At 49.0% G+C, this 16420-nt stretch overlaps 1 protein-coding gene across 6 annotated transcripts in view; it reads left to right on the forward strand.

The window, feature by feature from the left end:
- The window catches only part of H6PD (hexose-6-phosphate dehydrogenase/glucose 1-dehydrogenase), a 36861-nt gene that overhangs the window by 1777 nt on the left and 18664 nt on the right, over positions 1 to 16420 (forward strand). The window contains exons 1-3 of one of the 6 annotated variants that reach the window (XM_055082158.1): positions 8924 to 9760; positions 14407 to 15043; positions 16266 to 16383. In XM_055082158.1, coding sequence (XP_054938133.1) covers positions 9351 to 9760; positions 14407 to 15043; positions 16266 to 16383 — 1165 coding nt within the window. In that variant the 5' untranslated portion in view covers positions 8924 to 9350. Of the gene's footprint in view, positions 1 to 8923; positions 9761 to 9817; positions 10595 to 12301; positions 12334 to 13840; positions 15044 to 16265; positions 16384 to 16420 lie in introns of those variants that run through there. The other 5 variants (XM_028483396.2, XM_028483394.2, XM_028483395.2 and 2 more) reach the window with 5 other exon arrangements.

Here is a 16420-nt window from a genome sequence, read left to right on the forward strand (position 1 = left end):
TGATTTGCATTTCTCTAATAATTAGTGATGTTGAGCATCTTTTCATGTGCCTCTTGGCCATCTGTATGTCTTCTTTGGTGAAATGTCTATTTAGGTCTTCCGCCCATTTTTTAATTGGACTGTTTGTTTTTTTGATATTGAGCTCCGTGAGCTGTTTGTTTATTTTGGAGATTAATCCTTTGTCCGTTGTTTCATTTGCAAATATTTTCTCCCATTCTGAGGGTTGTCTTTTCGGCTTGTTTATGGTTTCCTTTGCTGTGCAAAAGCTTTTAAGCTTCATTAGGTCCCATTTGTTTATTTTTGTTTTAATTTTCATTACTCTAGGAGGTGGGCCAAAAAAGATCTTGCTGTGGTTTATGTCAAAGAGTGTTTTTCCTATGTTTTCCTATAAGAGTTTTTTATTTTTTTAATATATGTACTTATTTATTTATTTTTGGCTGCATTGGGTCTTCGCTGCTGCACACGGGCTTTCTCTAGTCGTGGCGAGCGGGGGCTACTCTTCGTTGCAGTGCGCGGGCTTCTCATTACCGTGGCTTCTCTTGTTGCAGAGCACCGGCTCTAGGTGCGACGGCTTCAGTAGTTGTGGCACGCGGGCTCAGTAGTTGTGGCTCATGGGCTCTAGCATGCAGGCGCGGTAGTTGTGGCACAAGGGCTTAGTTGCTCCTCGGCATGTGGGATCTTCCCGGACCAGGGCTCGAACCCGTGTCTCCTGCATTGGCAGGCAGATTCTTAACCACTGTGCCACCAGGGAAGTCTTCTTCTAAGAGTTTTGTAGTGTCTGGTCTTACATTTAGGTCTTTAATCCATTTGGAGTTTATTTTTGTGTATGGTGTTAGGTAGTGTTCTAATTTCATTCTTTTACATGTAGCTGTCCAGTTTTCCCAGCACCACTTATTGAAGAGGCTGTCTTTTCTCCATTGTATGTTCTTGCCTCTTTTGTTGTAAATTAGGTGACCATATGTGCGTGGGTCTATCTCTGGGCTTTCTATCTTGTACCATTGATCTATATTTCTGTTTTTGTGCCAGTACAATACTGTCTTGATTACTGTAGCTTTGTAGTATAGTTTGAAGTTGGGGAGCCTGAATCCTCCCGCTCTGTTTTTCTTTCTCAAGATTGCTTTGGCTATTTGGGGACTTTTGTGTTTCCATATGAATTGTAAACTTTTTTGTCTAATTCTGTGAAGAATGCCATTGGTAGTTTGATAGGGATTGCATTGAATCTGTAGATTGCTTGGGTAGTATAGTCATTTTCACAATATTGATTCTTTCAATCCAAGAACATGGTATATTTCTCCATCTGTTTATGTCATCTTTGATTTCTTTCATCAGTGTTTTATAGTTTTCTGAGTGCACATCTTTCACCTTCTTAGCTAGGTTTATTCCTAAGTATTTTATTCTTTCTGTTGTGATGGTAAATGGGATTGTTTCCTTAATTTCTCTTTCTGATTTTTCGTTGTTAGTGTATAGGAATGTCAGAGATTTCTTTGCATTAATTTTGTATCTTGCAACCTTACCAAATTCATTGATTAGTTCTAGTAGTTTTCTGGTGGCATCTTTAGGATTTTCTATGTATAGTATCGTGTCATCTGCAAACAGTGACAGTTTTACTTCTTTTCCGGTTTCTATTCCTTTTATTTCTTTTTCTTCTCTAATTGCCATGGCTAGGATTTCCAAAACTATGTTGAATAAGAGTGGCAAGAGTGGAATCTTGTCTTGTTCCTGATCATGTGGAAATGCTTTCAGTTTTTCACCACTGAGTATGATGTTTGCTGTGGGTTTGTCATATATGGCCTTTATTATGTGGAGGTAGTTTCCCTCTATGCCCATTTTCTGGAGAGTTTTTAACATAAATGGGTGTTGAATTTTGCCAAAAGCTTTTTCTGCATATATTGAGATGATCCTTGATTTGTTAATGTGTTGTATCACAGTGATTGATTTGTGTATATTGAAGAATCCTTGCATCCCTGGGATAAGTACCACTTGATCGTGCTGTATGATCCTTTTAATATGCTGTTGGATTCTGTTTGCTAGTATTTTGTTCAGGATTTTTGCATCTATGTTCATCAGTAATATTGGTGTATAATTTTCTTTTTTTGTGATATCTTCTTCTGGTTTTGGTATCAGGGAGATGGTGGCTTCATAGAATGAATTAGGGAGTGTTCCTCCCTCTGCAATTTTTTGGAAGAGTTTGAGAAGGATCGGTGTTAGCTCTTCTCTAAATGTTTGGTAGAATTTGCCTGTGAAGCCATCTGGTCCTGGACTTTTGTTTGTTGGACCTGGTTCAGTCTTGGAAAATTGTCCCTTGCCAAGAATTTGTCCATTTCTTCATGGTTGTGCATTTTATTGGCATATACTTGTTTGTAGTAGTCTCTTATAATCCTTTGTATTTCTGCAGTGTCAGTTGTGATTTCTGCTTTTTCATTTCTAATTTTATTGATTTGCCTCTTCTCCCTTTTTTTCTTGATGAGGCTGGCTAAGGGTTTATCAATTTTGTTTATCTTCTCAAAGAACCAGCTTTTAGTTTTATTGATCTTTGCTATTGTTTTCTTCGTTTGTATTTCATTTATTTCTGCTCTGATCTTTATGACTTCTTTCCTTCTACTGACTTTGGGTTTTCTTTGTTCTTCTGTCTCTAGTTGCTTTACGTGTAGGGTTGGATTGTTTATTTGAGATTTTTCTTGTTTCTTGAGGTGAGATTGAATTGCTATAAACTTCTCTCTTAGAATTGTTTTTGCTGTGTCCCATAAGTTTTGGGTTGTCGTTGTCATTTGTTTCTATGTATTTTTTATTTCTTCTTCGATTTCTTCAGTGATCTCTTGGTTATTTAGTAGTGCACTGTTTAGCCTTTAGCCTTTAGTATTTGTGTTTTTTTTCAGTTTTTTTTCCCTGTAATTGGTTTCCAATCTCATAGCGTTGTGGTGAGAAAAGACGCTTGATACAATTTCAATTTTCTTAAATTTTCTGAGGCTTGATTTGTGACCCAAGATGTGATCTCTCCTGAAGAATGTTCCATGTGCACTTGAGAAGAAAGTGTATTCTGCCACTTTCAGGTGGAATATTCTATAAATATCAATTAAATCCATCTGGTGTATTGTGTCATTTAAAGCTTGTGTTTCCTTATTTATTTTCTGTTTAGATGGTCTGTCCATTTGTGTAAGTGGGGTGTTAAAGTTCCCTACTGTTACTGTGTTACTGTTGATTTCCCCTTTCATGGTTGTTAGCATTTGCCTTATGTATTGAAGTGCTCCTATGTTGGGTGCATAAACATTTATAATTGTTAATATCTTCTTGGATTGATCCCTTGATCATTATGTAGTGTCCTTCCTTATCTCTTGTAACAGTATTAGTAATCTTGGTTGTAGTTTTTTCTCTTTCATCACTTTAAGTATATCCTGCCACTCCCTTCTGGCCTGCAGAGTATCCACTGAAAAATCAGCTGATAACCTTATGGGATTCCTTTGTATGTTATTTTGTGTTTTTCCCTTGCTGCTTTTAATATTTTTTCTTTGAAGTTAATTTGTGTTAGTTTGATTAATATGTGTCTTGGTGTGTTTCTCCTAGGGATTATCCTGTATGGGACTCTCTGTGCTTCCTGGACTTGGGTGACTATTTCCTTTCCCATGTTAGGGAACTTTTCCATTATAATCTCTTCAGATATTTTCTCAGACCCTTTCTTTTTCTCTTCTTCTTCTGGGACCCCTATAATTCGAACGTTGGTGCGTTTAGTGTTGTCCCAGAGGTCTCCGAGACTGTCTTCAATTCTTTTCATTCTTTTTTCTTTATTCTGCTCCTTGGCAGTTATTTCTGCCATTTTGTCTTCCAGCTCACTTATTCGTTCTTCTCCCTCCATTATTCTGTTATGGATTCCTTCTAGGGTATTTTTCATTTCAATTATTGTGTTATTCATCTCTGTTTGTTTGTTTTTTAGTTCTTCTAGATCTTTGTTAAACATTTCTTGTATTTTCTCAATCCGTGCCTCCATTCTATTTCTGAGATTCTGGATCATCTTTACTATCATTACTCTGAATTCTTTTTCAGGTAGATTGCTTATTTCCTTTTCATTTATTTGATCTTGTAGGATTTTACCTTGCTCCTTCATCTGTGACATATTTTTTTGCCATCTCATTTTTTTTTTTTTTTTTTGGATGAGTTGGATTGTGTTGTGTTCCTGTCGTACTGGTTGTTTGGCCTGAGGCTTCCAACACTGGAGCTTGTAGGCTGTTGGGTAGAGCTGGTCTTGGTGCTGAGATGAGGACCTCCGGGAGACCTCACTCTGATGAATATTCCCTAGGATCTGAGGTTCTCTGTTTGTCCAGGGTTCATATTTGGAGCTCCCATCACAGGAGCTTCGGCCCAACACCCAGCTTGTGAACCAAGGTCTGGCATGCCGTGTGGGGTGGCAAAAAAAAAAAAAAAAAAAAGAGAGAGAGAGAACAATAACAAAGTAAAAAAATTAGACTAGGAAATGAACAGATATGTTAGAAAGACTATAAAAATAAAAATATAGATGAAACAACAACCGGAAGGTAAAACAGAACCGCAATAGTAAAAAAGAGGAGGAAAAAAAAAAAGGTGGAAAAGACCTTGGCTGTGAAGGGCAGGGCCTAAGCAGGGGCGGGGTTTGGGTGCTGGGTGGGGCCTATGCTTAGGACCACAGGGCTGGAAAAGGCCCCGGCAGGGGTGGGGGGTGGGGCTTAGGCTCAGTGGAACAGAAGGGACCCAGGCGTGCCTCCCGCCTCTGTTCTCAGGGGGTGGGGGAACCCCACCTGGGAGCCCAGAATGCTTCCCAGGGTCGAGTGGGCGGGGCCAACACCCTCTGCTCCTCTCCCGCTCCGCTCCTCTGGTCATGGAGGGCCCCTCCCGCCTGCCTTTCCTGTTCTCCCCAGGCCTCCCTCTTACGCCCCCAGGACAAACGGGGCCCTGAGGGGGCCTCTGAGGGTGGGCTAGGACCCAGCCCAATAACTGGGCAGGCTTCCCTAGACGACTGGGCAGAGGAAATGCTGGGTGTACTCCCCCGCTAATCCGAGCCCCCAGCAGTCCCTCCAGGAGTGGGAACCCCTCCCTGCTCTCAGCCACCCCTCAGTGGCACCCTCCAGCCTCCACTTCTCCTCTCTGCTCAGTCCCCCCACATCCTACCGGTTCGTTTGGGGGTTCCTCCTGTCTTCTTGGGCGTCGAGGTCCCCCACCAGCATCCAGCAGGCTGGGTGTATTTTAAATTCTGTTGTACATTTTCTACAGTGATCAGCTTATGAGGCTAATCTTTTGGCAAGTTTTAGGAGCACCTGAGATAAAAAGGCTCAGTGTTTGGCCTGCACAGAGCTCGTTTTTAGGCAGTATTTTGTGTACATGTTTCTTTGAGGTACATAACTGCTCAGCCAATAACCACTCCAGGCAAACATTCAAAGTTATTTTTATCCAAAGACTAGAATTTACTAAGTGACTCTTATTGTCAGATGGTTGGTTTTAGGCTGTTTAAAAGAGAAACAGTCAAATCTGTGGGCAGACAAAGGGAAACCAGGAGGCACCTTTGGTCATCTGTGGCCTATCCACTTCTCACTTTAGTGATGGAACGAGGCAAAATGTCATTGCTTGTTGCCACATTCACCACGGACTCTGCCAGGCCCTAACCCATGGGCAGAGCAGGATGTCTGCTTTTGCTTTTTGTTGCCCTGAGCGGGGAGCTGGGTGGCTCTCTGTCTAGGAGACCTCTTACCACCATTACCTCTCAAAGTATTTTCACCGTCAGGATGCGGGGGGTTTTCCCCCAGACCTTAAATGAGGTGGATGATCCCCATTTTCCAGCCGGAGAAAAGGCCCTGAGTAGTTACGTGAAAGGCCCAGGGCTGCAGAGTTAGAGGTTTACTCTACTCCTGTATTCTTTGGGCCAGATTATAAACCCCTCATGGGCTGGGGTGGGGACTTTTTTTAACCATCTCAGCATTATACCCCTTTGATTTTTCATCAGTGTGACTGGAAGGTCACAAAGTTGTCGATGTGCTGTTCCTTGGCATTTTTTTCTGTTGTGGGAAGTTAATTGGTTCTGCAGCAGTTCCAAGAGACAAGCAAGAGAATTCGCTTTACTCATGATGTTCTTGGTTTAATAAAGACAGAGGCTAACATTTCTCGGGCGCTTACTGCGTGCCAAGCATCGTGCCAAGTGCTTTATATGGATTTTCTCCTTTTGTGCTTCTCATCAACTTGTTTTCCCACTCGGTGGTCAAGGTTGGGAGAGGTTAAATAACTTGTGTAAGCTCACACAGCTACTAAGTGGCTAAGGAGTCCAGAAACGAGCCCTTCCCCGGCAAAGGGCCTTCCAGGTTTAAAGAAAGCAACTCAGGCTTAAATACAGTGTTTTCATGATGTCAGAACGAAGGTGAGTGAAACACTGTTGGAGTGGACATGGGAGGCCACGGCCATTCACAGCAGGGAAGCAGAGCTGCCGACCAGCTTGGGCCGCTTACGTGAGTGTTTAGACCACTGTCATTCCAGTCTTGGAGGGGAGCAGAATCAGTGTCCACACTAAAACAGTGCGGTTTTTTGGGGTTTTTTTTGTAATTTATTTATTTATTTTTGGCTGCATTGGGTCTTCGTTGCTGTGCGCAGGCCTTCTCTAGTTGCGGTGAGCGGGGGCTACTCTTCGTTGTGGTGCGCGGGCTTCTCATTGCGGTGGCTTCTTTTGTTGCGGAGCACGGGCTCTAGGCGCACGGGCTTCAGTAGTTGTGGTGTGCGGGATTCAGTAGTTGTGGCTCAAGGGCTGTAGAGCGCAGGCTCAGTAGTTGTGGCGCACGGGCTTAGTTGCCGTGGCATGTGGGCTCTTCCCGGACCAGGGCTCGACCCCGTGTCCCCTGCATTGGCAGGCGGATCTTCAACCACTGCCCCACCAGGAACGTCCCTAAAACAGTGTTTTAAATTTCCTATTTGGGGTTGTAGTCACACGTTTTACAGGTAGGTGGGAAGTAAGTGCTGGAACCAGGCTGCCTGCATTCAAATCCTCTCACCTCTGAGCTATCTGACCCTCAGTAAGTTATTTTATCTCTCTGCACCTTAGTTTTCTCTCTACTCATTATAAAAATGGGGATAATAATAGTACCTGTCGGGGCTTCCCTGGTGGCGCAGTGGTTGAGAGTCCGCCTGCCGATGCAGGGGACGCGGGTTCGTGCCCCGGTCCGGGAGGATCCCACGTGCCGCGGAGCGGCTGGGCCCGTGAGCCATGGCCGCTGAGCCTGCGCGTCCGGAGCCTGTGCTCCGCAACGGGAGAGGCCACAGCAGTGAGAGGCCCATGTACCACAAAAAAAAAAAAAAAAAAAAAATAGTACCTATCTCACAAGCTGTGGCAAGAATTACATGGCATGGTGCCTGTGAAGCTCTTAGCCCGGTATTTGGCATTTAGTTAAATACTCTATATTCTCTTTTATTGTTCATAGTATCATTTCAAGTAGTGAGCTGCTGCTGTTGTGTGCTGTGTCACAGTGCTTGAAGTCACCGTTAGAGATTTATTCCTTCGTGCCATCATTCACACGCAGGTGCTGGTGGTCTTGGGCGATGGGAATTCTCCTGTTCACTCAGCAGATATTTATAGTGTGCCTTCTGTGTGCCAGGCCCTGGGGGTGGGCGGTGAACAAATCACAAAACCCCTGTCCTCATTGGCACTTACGTTTTTGAGCGGAGGGGTGACAGACAATAAACAAAATAAATATACTTATCACATACAGATATGTACTAGGGGGAGAAATAAAGCAGGGGATGAGATGAGGGTTGGAGGTTTACGATTTTACTCAGAGTCGGCTGAGAAAGCCTCACTGAGAAGGTGACATTTCAGCAAAGAATTGCCGTTAGTGAGGGAGTGGACCACGTGGACATCTGCAGGGAAAAGTAGGTCAGGCAGCGGGAACAGCAAGTACAAAGGCCCTGAGGCAGGAGGATGGGTGGCTGGAGCCCAGAGAGGGGCAGAGAATAGGAGAAAAGACCAAAGAGGTACTAGATGGGAGGCCAGAATGTGTAGACCCCGCAGGCCACCGAACAGAAGAATGACGCTATCTGACTGATGCTATAAACAGATCACTCTGCTGGGTTCGGGCGAAGATAGAAACGGGAGGCCAGTGCGCTGGTTCCTACAGTGGTCCGGACAGAGGCGATGGTGGCTGGGGCCAGAGTGCAGAGGTGGAAGGAGGTGAGAACGGTGGGAGGTAGTCGTATGCTAGATAAGTGCTGGTCGCAGAAACTATAGGACTTGCTGACAGATCGGATGACCCCAGGGTTTCTGGCCTGACACCTGGAAGGTTTGAGGTGCCATTTGCCAGGGATGGGGAAGGTCTGCATTTGGAACATTTGGGAGATAAGTCAGTTCAGTTTTGAACGTGGTTAAGTCTTGCGGGCATCCAGCTGTTGGTGTCAGAGTCGTAGTTGATTGTACGAGAAGGGAGTTTAGGGGGAGAAAGTCCAGACTGGAAGTAACCACTTGGTGTATGGGCATTTGTGTGCTGGTGAATGTTTAACAACCTCTGAAAGGGTGGCGGTTGGTGGTGGGGAGGCAGGTTAATGGCATTTGCCGACAGACACCTGCTGTGTAAATGTTCCCACGCTGGCCAGCCTCAAGCACACCGTTACAGAGGATCTATCTTCACGTTATGGACACAATAGGTTAAACAATGTCAAGAGCATAGGTAATAGTAAAATGAAGTAAATCAATTAGGGAGTGTTGAGTTTTGAGTATTTAATACCTTTGTTTGTTTTGTTTTTGTTTTAAGAGTTTTATTTATTTATTTTTTTCTTTGGCTGAGCCACACGGCTTGCGGGATCTTAGTTCCCTGACCAGGGATTGAACCCGGGCCCTTTGCAGTGAAAGCTTGGAGTCCTAACCACTGGACCACCAAAGAATTCCCCTAATCCCTTTGTTTTTAATATAACTTCTTTGGTTATAAATTTGTGTAATTCAGTTTTTAATAATGGCTGTGTTTAACAACTGACCTGACAAATGCCTGAAGATTTAGCAATGGCATCCTGTGTGCAGGTATGCGGTGGCTCCAGCATTACCACTTGGGTCACAGGGACCCAGGATTGATACCTAACGAGGTGAAGGGAATAAAGGTTCTCTGAGATTAGGGAGGAAAAAGCCTCAGAGCTGACCTTATGGATTCCGTCCGCTGTCCAGCCTTGAGGGGGACGCATGCAGGTCACAGTTCATCGCGAAGGGTCCAGCTGGCATCTGCTTGGGGATGTACGGAGGACCCAGAACGCAAAGGAGAGAGTGCAGGAAACATATTGGAGTTGTCGAGTGTAGAAGGGACTGGGCACTTCCCCTTGTACTTTAGCTAAAAGTCACCTTCACTTTGAACTCTTGTTTTACTCCCATGCATTCTTTTAAACATTCCAAGCTCCTGAGCTGTGATTTGAAGGAAATCCCCCTTCCTCCTGCTGGGCAAACAGAAGGTAGAGGTCAAAGGTGTCAACGTGGCATTGGGAAAGGGATCAGAGCGGCAGCAGCCACTGGCGTTCACCTCCCAGCTCCTTGCTCCTGCCGCTTGTCTGCTGGGACCGCAGAATCAGAGGTGCTTCGGCCTGTGGTTTCCCAGAAACGGCTCTGCTGCTGGAGCGCCCGCTCAGGCTGGGGCTGTGCCGGGACTGGTCCTGGGTACACCCCACATCTGCCTCTTTCACTTTGGGCAGAACAGACAGGAACCCCGCTTCTGGTCCATACCCTCTGGCTGGCCATGTCAGTGCTCGCAGCTTTGGGGATGTTAGCAGAGCCGCACTTTACAAGGTGAGTCTCCCAGGATGCCTGGCAGGAACCCCTCACCCTGGAGCTGGGGGCAGCCAGAGGTGCCCTGGACCCTGGACGTGGGCCCGGTCAGCCCCGACTCTGGGATGAGCCTTGTCGCCCCCAGAGGATGTCTCCGCGGCACCTCACTTGGTAGCGTAGTGTGTTTCTGGCAAGTATCTTGAATAATAATTGTCGTAAATGAAACTGCATCCTCCACACACTGAAGTTACAGCTTCGAAGAGTTTGGCCTTAACTTCTGGGTGACACTCAGTTATCAGCTCCATGCTTCCTATTTCAGTCCTTTATTTCCCGGCCCTGCTCCGTTGGCCTAAGGCTGCAGGCACTAAACTGCCCTTACAGAAAGGCTGTGGCCGTCTCCCTGATAATAGAGATGTTATCTTCTTTCCTTGGAAAACAGAGTTTAGGAGCAGGAAAGTGCTGTAGAGGTCCTTTAGCTCCATCTCTTCACAGATGGGGAAACTGAGGCCCACCAGGGTACAGGCATGTTCAAGGTTACGTGGTGTTTAGATTTTTCTGGGGAAGGATCATCGTGTGTTCCAATCCACAGTCTAATACACTGTCCTCCTGTCCTGGAGCGGCTCAAACTTTGCACTAATAGTTTTCTTACTTATTAATTAGAAACAGAAGCAATGGATAGCAGGAGCAGCCGTTGGAATGCCACTTCCGTGCTTTTTGGCTAAGTTCAAGTATGTAATCTTAGGAGTTGTATTTCACAGCCCGTTCCTCTCAGAGTAGGCAAGGAGGCAGGAGGAAGTGCTTCAGAAAGTCCTTCAAAAGCAGAGCCTCGCAGCCCAAGAGCAGTTTGGGCCACAGGTGGGTGTAGAGCCATCTGGTTCCCTGTGACCTCCCCTCTGCTCCAGGGCGGGGACCCTGACCTCGACTTTGACGTAATTGGGCTTCTCTGAGCCTGTTTATTCTCTGTCGGGGCAGCAGGGAGGACACCTGTGCACCCGTCTTCCTCCTCTCAGGGTGTAAGGACCAGCAGATGCTGGGGTGTGTCCTGTGCTGTCTGCAGGGCTGGGCTCTGTAGACCCTGAGAGGAGGAAATGGCAAGCCTTTTACCATCTCAGCTCATCTCCGCAAGCCTCTGTTAGTTTGGGGGTATTAGCCCACTTGTAAGGTGAGGACTGACTAGGTGACTTAATTGGGTCGCACAGCTCCGAGGTGGCCTTGAGCCCATCCTCTTACCCAAAGGCCACCTTCCTCCACTCGACTAGGGGAGCTATTTAACACGGTGACGGGGGCCTCAGGCTCTGGGACTCAACAGTTGACTTCACCTGCTGTTTCCTCATCCGTAAAATGGGCGTCCTTGCAGAACTCCTTCCCAGCAGTGTTTTGAGGGAAGGTTGAGACAGTGCATTTACGTCGTCTGGCACGCGCTGACTGCTTGGTAAACGTCGGGTATTAGGCTCGAGGTCGTTAGCAACCAGGTTTTGCAGGGGGATGGGCAAGTCTCAGCCATTCGAGGCTGCTTTGAAATACCCATGTTTGCACCTGCCCTGGGCCTGCTGGATCAGAGGTTCGTTGCCTTGGTGAAGGGAGTCGGAGGCAGGTTGAAAACCCTCCAGCTCATCTGATGCTCCTCTGACAACAGCCCTGGCTCTGGGCTTCACCGCTCAGTGTTCCAGAGTCCTTCTCCTGGGCTCTTTGGACCAGCTTTCAGCACCTTAGGCCCCATCCCTGGCTCCTCTGCATCAGAATCTGCATTTTAAAAAGCTCCGCAAGAGGGCTTCCCTGGTGGTGCAGTGGTTGAGAGTCCGCCTGCCGATGCAGGGGACACGGGTTCGTGTCCCGGTCCGGGAGGATCCCACATGCCGTGGAGCAGCTGGGCCCGTCAGCCATGGCCGCTGAGCCTGCGCGTCCGGAGCCTGTGCTCTGCAATGGGAGAGGCCACAACAGTGAGAGGCCCGCGTACCGCAAAAAAAAAAAAAAAAAAAAAAGAAAGGAAAAAGAAAAAAAAGCTCCGCAAGAGATTCATAAGCACATATAAGTTTGAGAAACACTGTTAAGGTTAAAAAACATGGTGATAAGAAAACCAAACACACAGAGCCACACCCCCTGACTTGTTTAGGAAAGGGTGGTTCCCTGGTTGTTTAGCAACCACAGAGTAAGCAACCGTGTTGCAGTAACTGATATTTCTGATCTGTGTTTGTTTAAAGGAGGCCGGGGAGGTAAGCAAGAGATAAGGGCGGCTAACCTGAGAACTGGGAGGCTGGACAGGGCTGGGCAGGGAAGACTGCAGCGGACTTCAGAGTCACAACAGGGTTAAATCGAGGCCCAGGGGTCAGCTCAGGCCACGCGTCCAAGCGTCACGGCTTTCTGCAGTTTTCTGGGGTGGGGTAGACGTGCTGGCCCTCGGGGCTCCCTCACCTGCCCATCCAGGCACGTCCAGACCTCTGGCTACCAGTATCCGGTCAGGAGCTCTGAGACACGGCTGCCAGCTGGCGGCTCCTCCTTCTCTAGGCTGTTCTCTGGGCTTCAGATTTCTCGCTGCCTCTTTCCTGCACTGACCTTGCAGCTTTTCCTTCCCTCCAGACAGGGGCGGTTGCCAGGTGAGAAAGAAATGCTTGAAGGGCCAAGGACAGGAAAGCAGGAGAAGAAAGTGGAATGGTTCTCCGGGCCATCTGTGGATTTGGGCGTGAGTGCAGATAAAGGGACAGTGGAAGAGGAAGCTGGGGGGCTGCTCATGTGGTCCCTTGGTTCTTCAGTTAAATCTCCAATGATGGGAATGTCTGGTGTCCTATAGATTCTGGTGCAGACACTGTTGCTGGAACCTCATCTTGGTTTGGCCATTAACCAGGGCCATCTTGGAGATGGATCTCAAGAGAGATGGGGAAGAGGCACAGGGCAAAGTGAGAGGAGGGGGTCGATGTCAGAGTCAGGGGCAGGTCTGGCCCCTTGATATAGGGGATGGTAAAGGGATGTGGGAAGGGCTGCAGGGCCTTTTCAGAAGTCCTGCTATTTCTTTAAACCTCAGTGTCCCTATCTGTATAACTAGACTGTAGCCTCATTGCTGAGGATTTTGTTAATCCTTTATCGGGAGAATACTTGCCGTATAATAAGTGCCATATAATAATTATTATTGTTCCTTCTTCAGTCTTCCCGCACCCCAGGCTGGGCCCCGGTCCCCCCACCTATGTCTGAGAACCCGTGTTGCTTTCCTCCCACTTCCTCTGCCTTTCCTTCAAAGCATTGGCCTTGGCAGGAAACTGGAGAATGGGAGAGCCATGGAGTAGGAATTGAGCTGAGCGTATCAAGCCCTACAGCCTTGGTCAGAGCGGAAGCCCAGAGAAATTAAACCCTCTGGTGCATTTGTGACAGGTCCAAGGCCTCTCGCCTTTCCTGCATGTCAGCTGCTTCAAATTTGAGGCTGAAAACTAGCCAAGAAGTTAGGCTCACCTTGGCGAGGCTGCAGTGTGCAATTGCTGTCCATCAGCTCTGGAGCCAAGGAGCCCGGTGCCTGCCTGGCTCCCCGCTTTCCCACCACGGGACCTTCACCTGCCTGAGCCTCAGCTTGTCTATCTGCAAAATGGGGGGGGGCTATGATAGTACCCCCTCCACTGGTTCTTTTCAGGGCTCTTGTCTGGATTCAGTGAGAGCCAATGCACAGAAGTGCTTAGCTCCGTGTTGGACACATGCTAGCTTTCAGCGTTTGCTCCTATTAGCAATATTCCATAATGATAGCTACACTTATATAGTGCATCATAGGAGATAGGCATTGTCCTAAACATGTTTTCAATGTTAACTCATTTTATCCTTTTAACAGCCCTATGGTGTAGGTACCACTAATACCCCCATTTCCGATGAGGAAACTGAGGTACAGAGAGGTTAAATAATTTTTTTTGAAAATGTCTGTTTGTTTATTTATTTTGGCTGCGCTGGGTCTTAGTTGCGGCACACAGGATCTTTTAGTTGTGGCATGCATACGGGATCTAGTTCCCTGACGGGGGATCAAACCCAGGCCCCCTGCATTGGGAGCACAGAGTCTTACTCACTGGACGTCCAGGGAAGTCCCAGAGAGGTTAAATAATTGTTCAGAGTAAGGGCTGAGCTGGGATTCAGACTCAGCCAGTTGGTTCCGGAGTCCGTGTTTTTGGTCACTGTGCTGTAGCGGTGATGAGTGATCATTTTGTGCTTGGAGCCCAGTAGACAAGGGAAGAGCAGAGGAGGAAGTGAGGGGGCAGTGATGTCTCCTCCCAAAGTTCCAGCCATCATCCAAGACCAAGGCCTGCTTGCTGCTCCGATGGTCCCGGCCACCCGTGCTTGTGGACGAGACTGGCCTCGGTCGTGGAGTGGACAGCTCGAAGCACACGGCAGCACTGGGGCCTCCCTGACGGCTGGTGCCACCTTGCCCTGCTCCTGCGGCAGAATGGCCCACCTCTAGCAAGTGGCGTCGTCCTTGTGTACGGGGCAGGCTCCTGACCCACTGAGGCAGAGAAGCCAAGCTGCTGAGGAGGGAGAGGGAAGCTGTGGGACTGTAACATTTTCCTGAGAACCAGGTGGCTGTTTCTTGCCAGGCAGGAAGTGTTTGATAACCTAGAAGTGTGTTTCCCTCCCGCATCGCAGCCGCCTGAGCCGTGTCTCATCCTTCCTTGTTCCTTGTCTGTCTTCCCCATGTGCCCCAGGCACGCAGGCGCTTGGAATATGCTCATGGCGGCCGTGTGCATGGCCCTGCTGGGCTGCCTGCAGGCCCAGGAGCTCCAGGGACACGTCTCCGTAATCCTGCTGGGAGCCACCGGGGACCTGGCCAGAAAATACCTATGGCAGGGGCTGTTCCAGCTGTACCTGGAGGAGGCGGGGAAGAGCCACAGTTTTCGCTTCCACGGGACCGCTCTGACGAGCACCAAGCAGGGCCAGGAGGTCATAGCCAAGGTCCTGGAGTCCCTCTCCTGCCCCAGGGACACAGCTCCCGGTCGCTGTGCTGAACTCAAGGCTCAGTTCCAGCAGCTGAGCGAGTACCGCCGCCTGAAGACACCTGAGGACTATCTGGCCCTGAGCGAGGACATTGAGGCCCGGGTCCAGCGTGAAGGCCTCCAGGAGGCCGGCAGGATTTTCTACTTCTCGGTGCCACCCTTCGCCTATGCAGAGATTGCCCGCAGCATTAACAGCAGCTGCCGTCCAGGCCCAGGTGCCTGGCTGCGCGTTGTCCTTGAGAAACCCTTTGGCCGTGACCACCGCTCAGCCCAGCAGCTGGCCACAGAGCTTGGGAGCTTTTTCCAAGAGGAGGAGATGTACCGGGTGGACCATTACCTGGGCAAGCAGGTGAGCCTGCAGCTGGGAGCCCGCTGGGGTGGAGGGAGCTGGTGCGGGTAGACCCCGTCCACAGGGCCACACCGATGGCGGAATTGGGCCTGAAGGCGTCGCGGAATCTGGGCTCCCATGGTCATCTTGACGGCGGGCGGGAGGGAAGAGGCCGGAGGAGAGGCGCTGAGTGGCAAAGGGCAGGACTGCTTGGCCATGTCCCCGCGTCCGGCCTCCTGTCCTTAGTGTGTCCTGTCCTCCTTGTTTCCCGGCCAGGGTTCGGGCTCTGATGTCCCCGCGTCCGGCCTCCTGTCCTTAGTGTGTCCTGTCCTCCTTGTTTCCCGGCCAGGGTTCGGGCTCTGATGTCTCCGCGTTGCCCTGCATTCCCTGCAGAGGGGGCCCTGAGACTCTGGGGTCTGGACCTGGCTTCCAGCTGGGCGTGCTACGGGAATTAGAATTAACCACCTTATCCGCACCCGTCGGCTCTTTCTCAGTACCTTGTTCTTCCTGAGTTCTGTTTTGAACCAGAAGGCTGGTAGCGAGATCTTAAAATGTAATAGGGACCCTAAGTCCGTGCTCCTCATCCAGGCCCTGTGGTGGAGCGAGGGGCTGGCCTCCTGGGTGATGCTCGTCAGCGGGCCCGTTCTCTCTGAACGTACCTTCAGGGCCCCTTCGGGACACCTCTTCCCGGAAACCGCGGCAGAGGGTGCACGAGCACCCGTGTTCTCTGGTGCTGCCCGGGACGTGGGCCCAGGGCCTCAGGGGGGGCACCACACGGTCACCTGGGGCAGAGGCATCGCCTCCGACCAGCCCTGTTGGCAGTTGCAGCGTTCCAAAGACAGGGCCTCAGGCCACTGGCCCATCCTGCTAGGTTTTTTCACTTGTTTATGGGAAAAATTAGAAAAAAAAAGAACAACAACAACTGGATGGTATTCAATTTGAAGCTTTTCTTGCTCCATTTTTCATGTTAAAATATCTTTTATTAAAAATTGATAGTAATAGAAGATAGAGAATCCTTAAATATTTCCTTTCTTTGCAAAATAAAAAGCTGGTAACCCTGGATAGGTTACTGAGAGGTTTCTGGAGTCCTTACTGGGCTGTGACGCCCTGGCGTGCAGGGACCGTTGCTTCCGAGGGCGTCTCTTCTGAGCAGCGGGTAGAGGGGCTGGGGGCCCTTCCTTGGGTCAGGAGTCCCTCTTCGTCCTGAGAGGAACCACAGCACCACAGTCTCCTTCCCTGGCAGGTGGTGGCCCAGATCCTGCCTTTCCGAGACCAGAACCGCAAGGCCCTGGACGGCCTCTGGAGCCGGCACCGCGTGGAGCGGGTGGAGATCGTCATGAAGGAGACCGTGGACGCAGAAGGTGTGTGAGTGGTCGCTGCCCCGCGTCCGTTGCGAGG

The sequence above is a fragment of the Physeter macrocephalus genome, unplaced genomic scaffold (genome assembly GCF_002837175.3).
Source record: "Physeter macrocephalus isolate SW-GA unplaced genomic scaffold, ASM283717v5 random_22, whole genome shotgun sequence".
NCBI lineage: Eukaryota > Metazoa > Chordata > Mammalia > Artiodactyla > Physeteridae > Physeter > Physeter macrocephalus.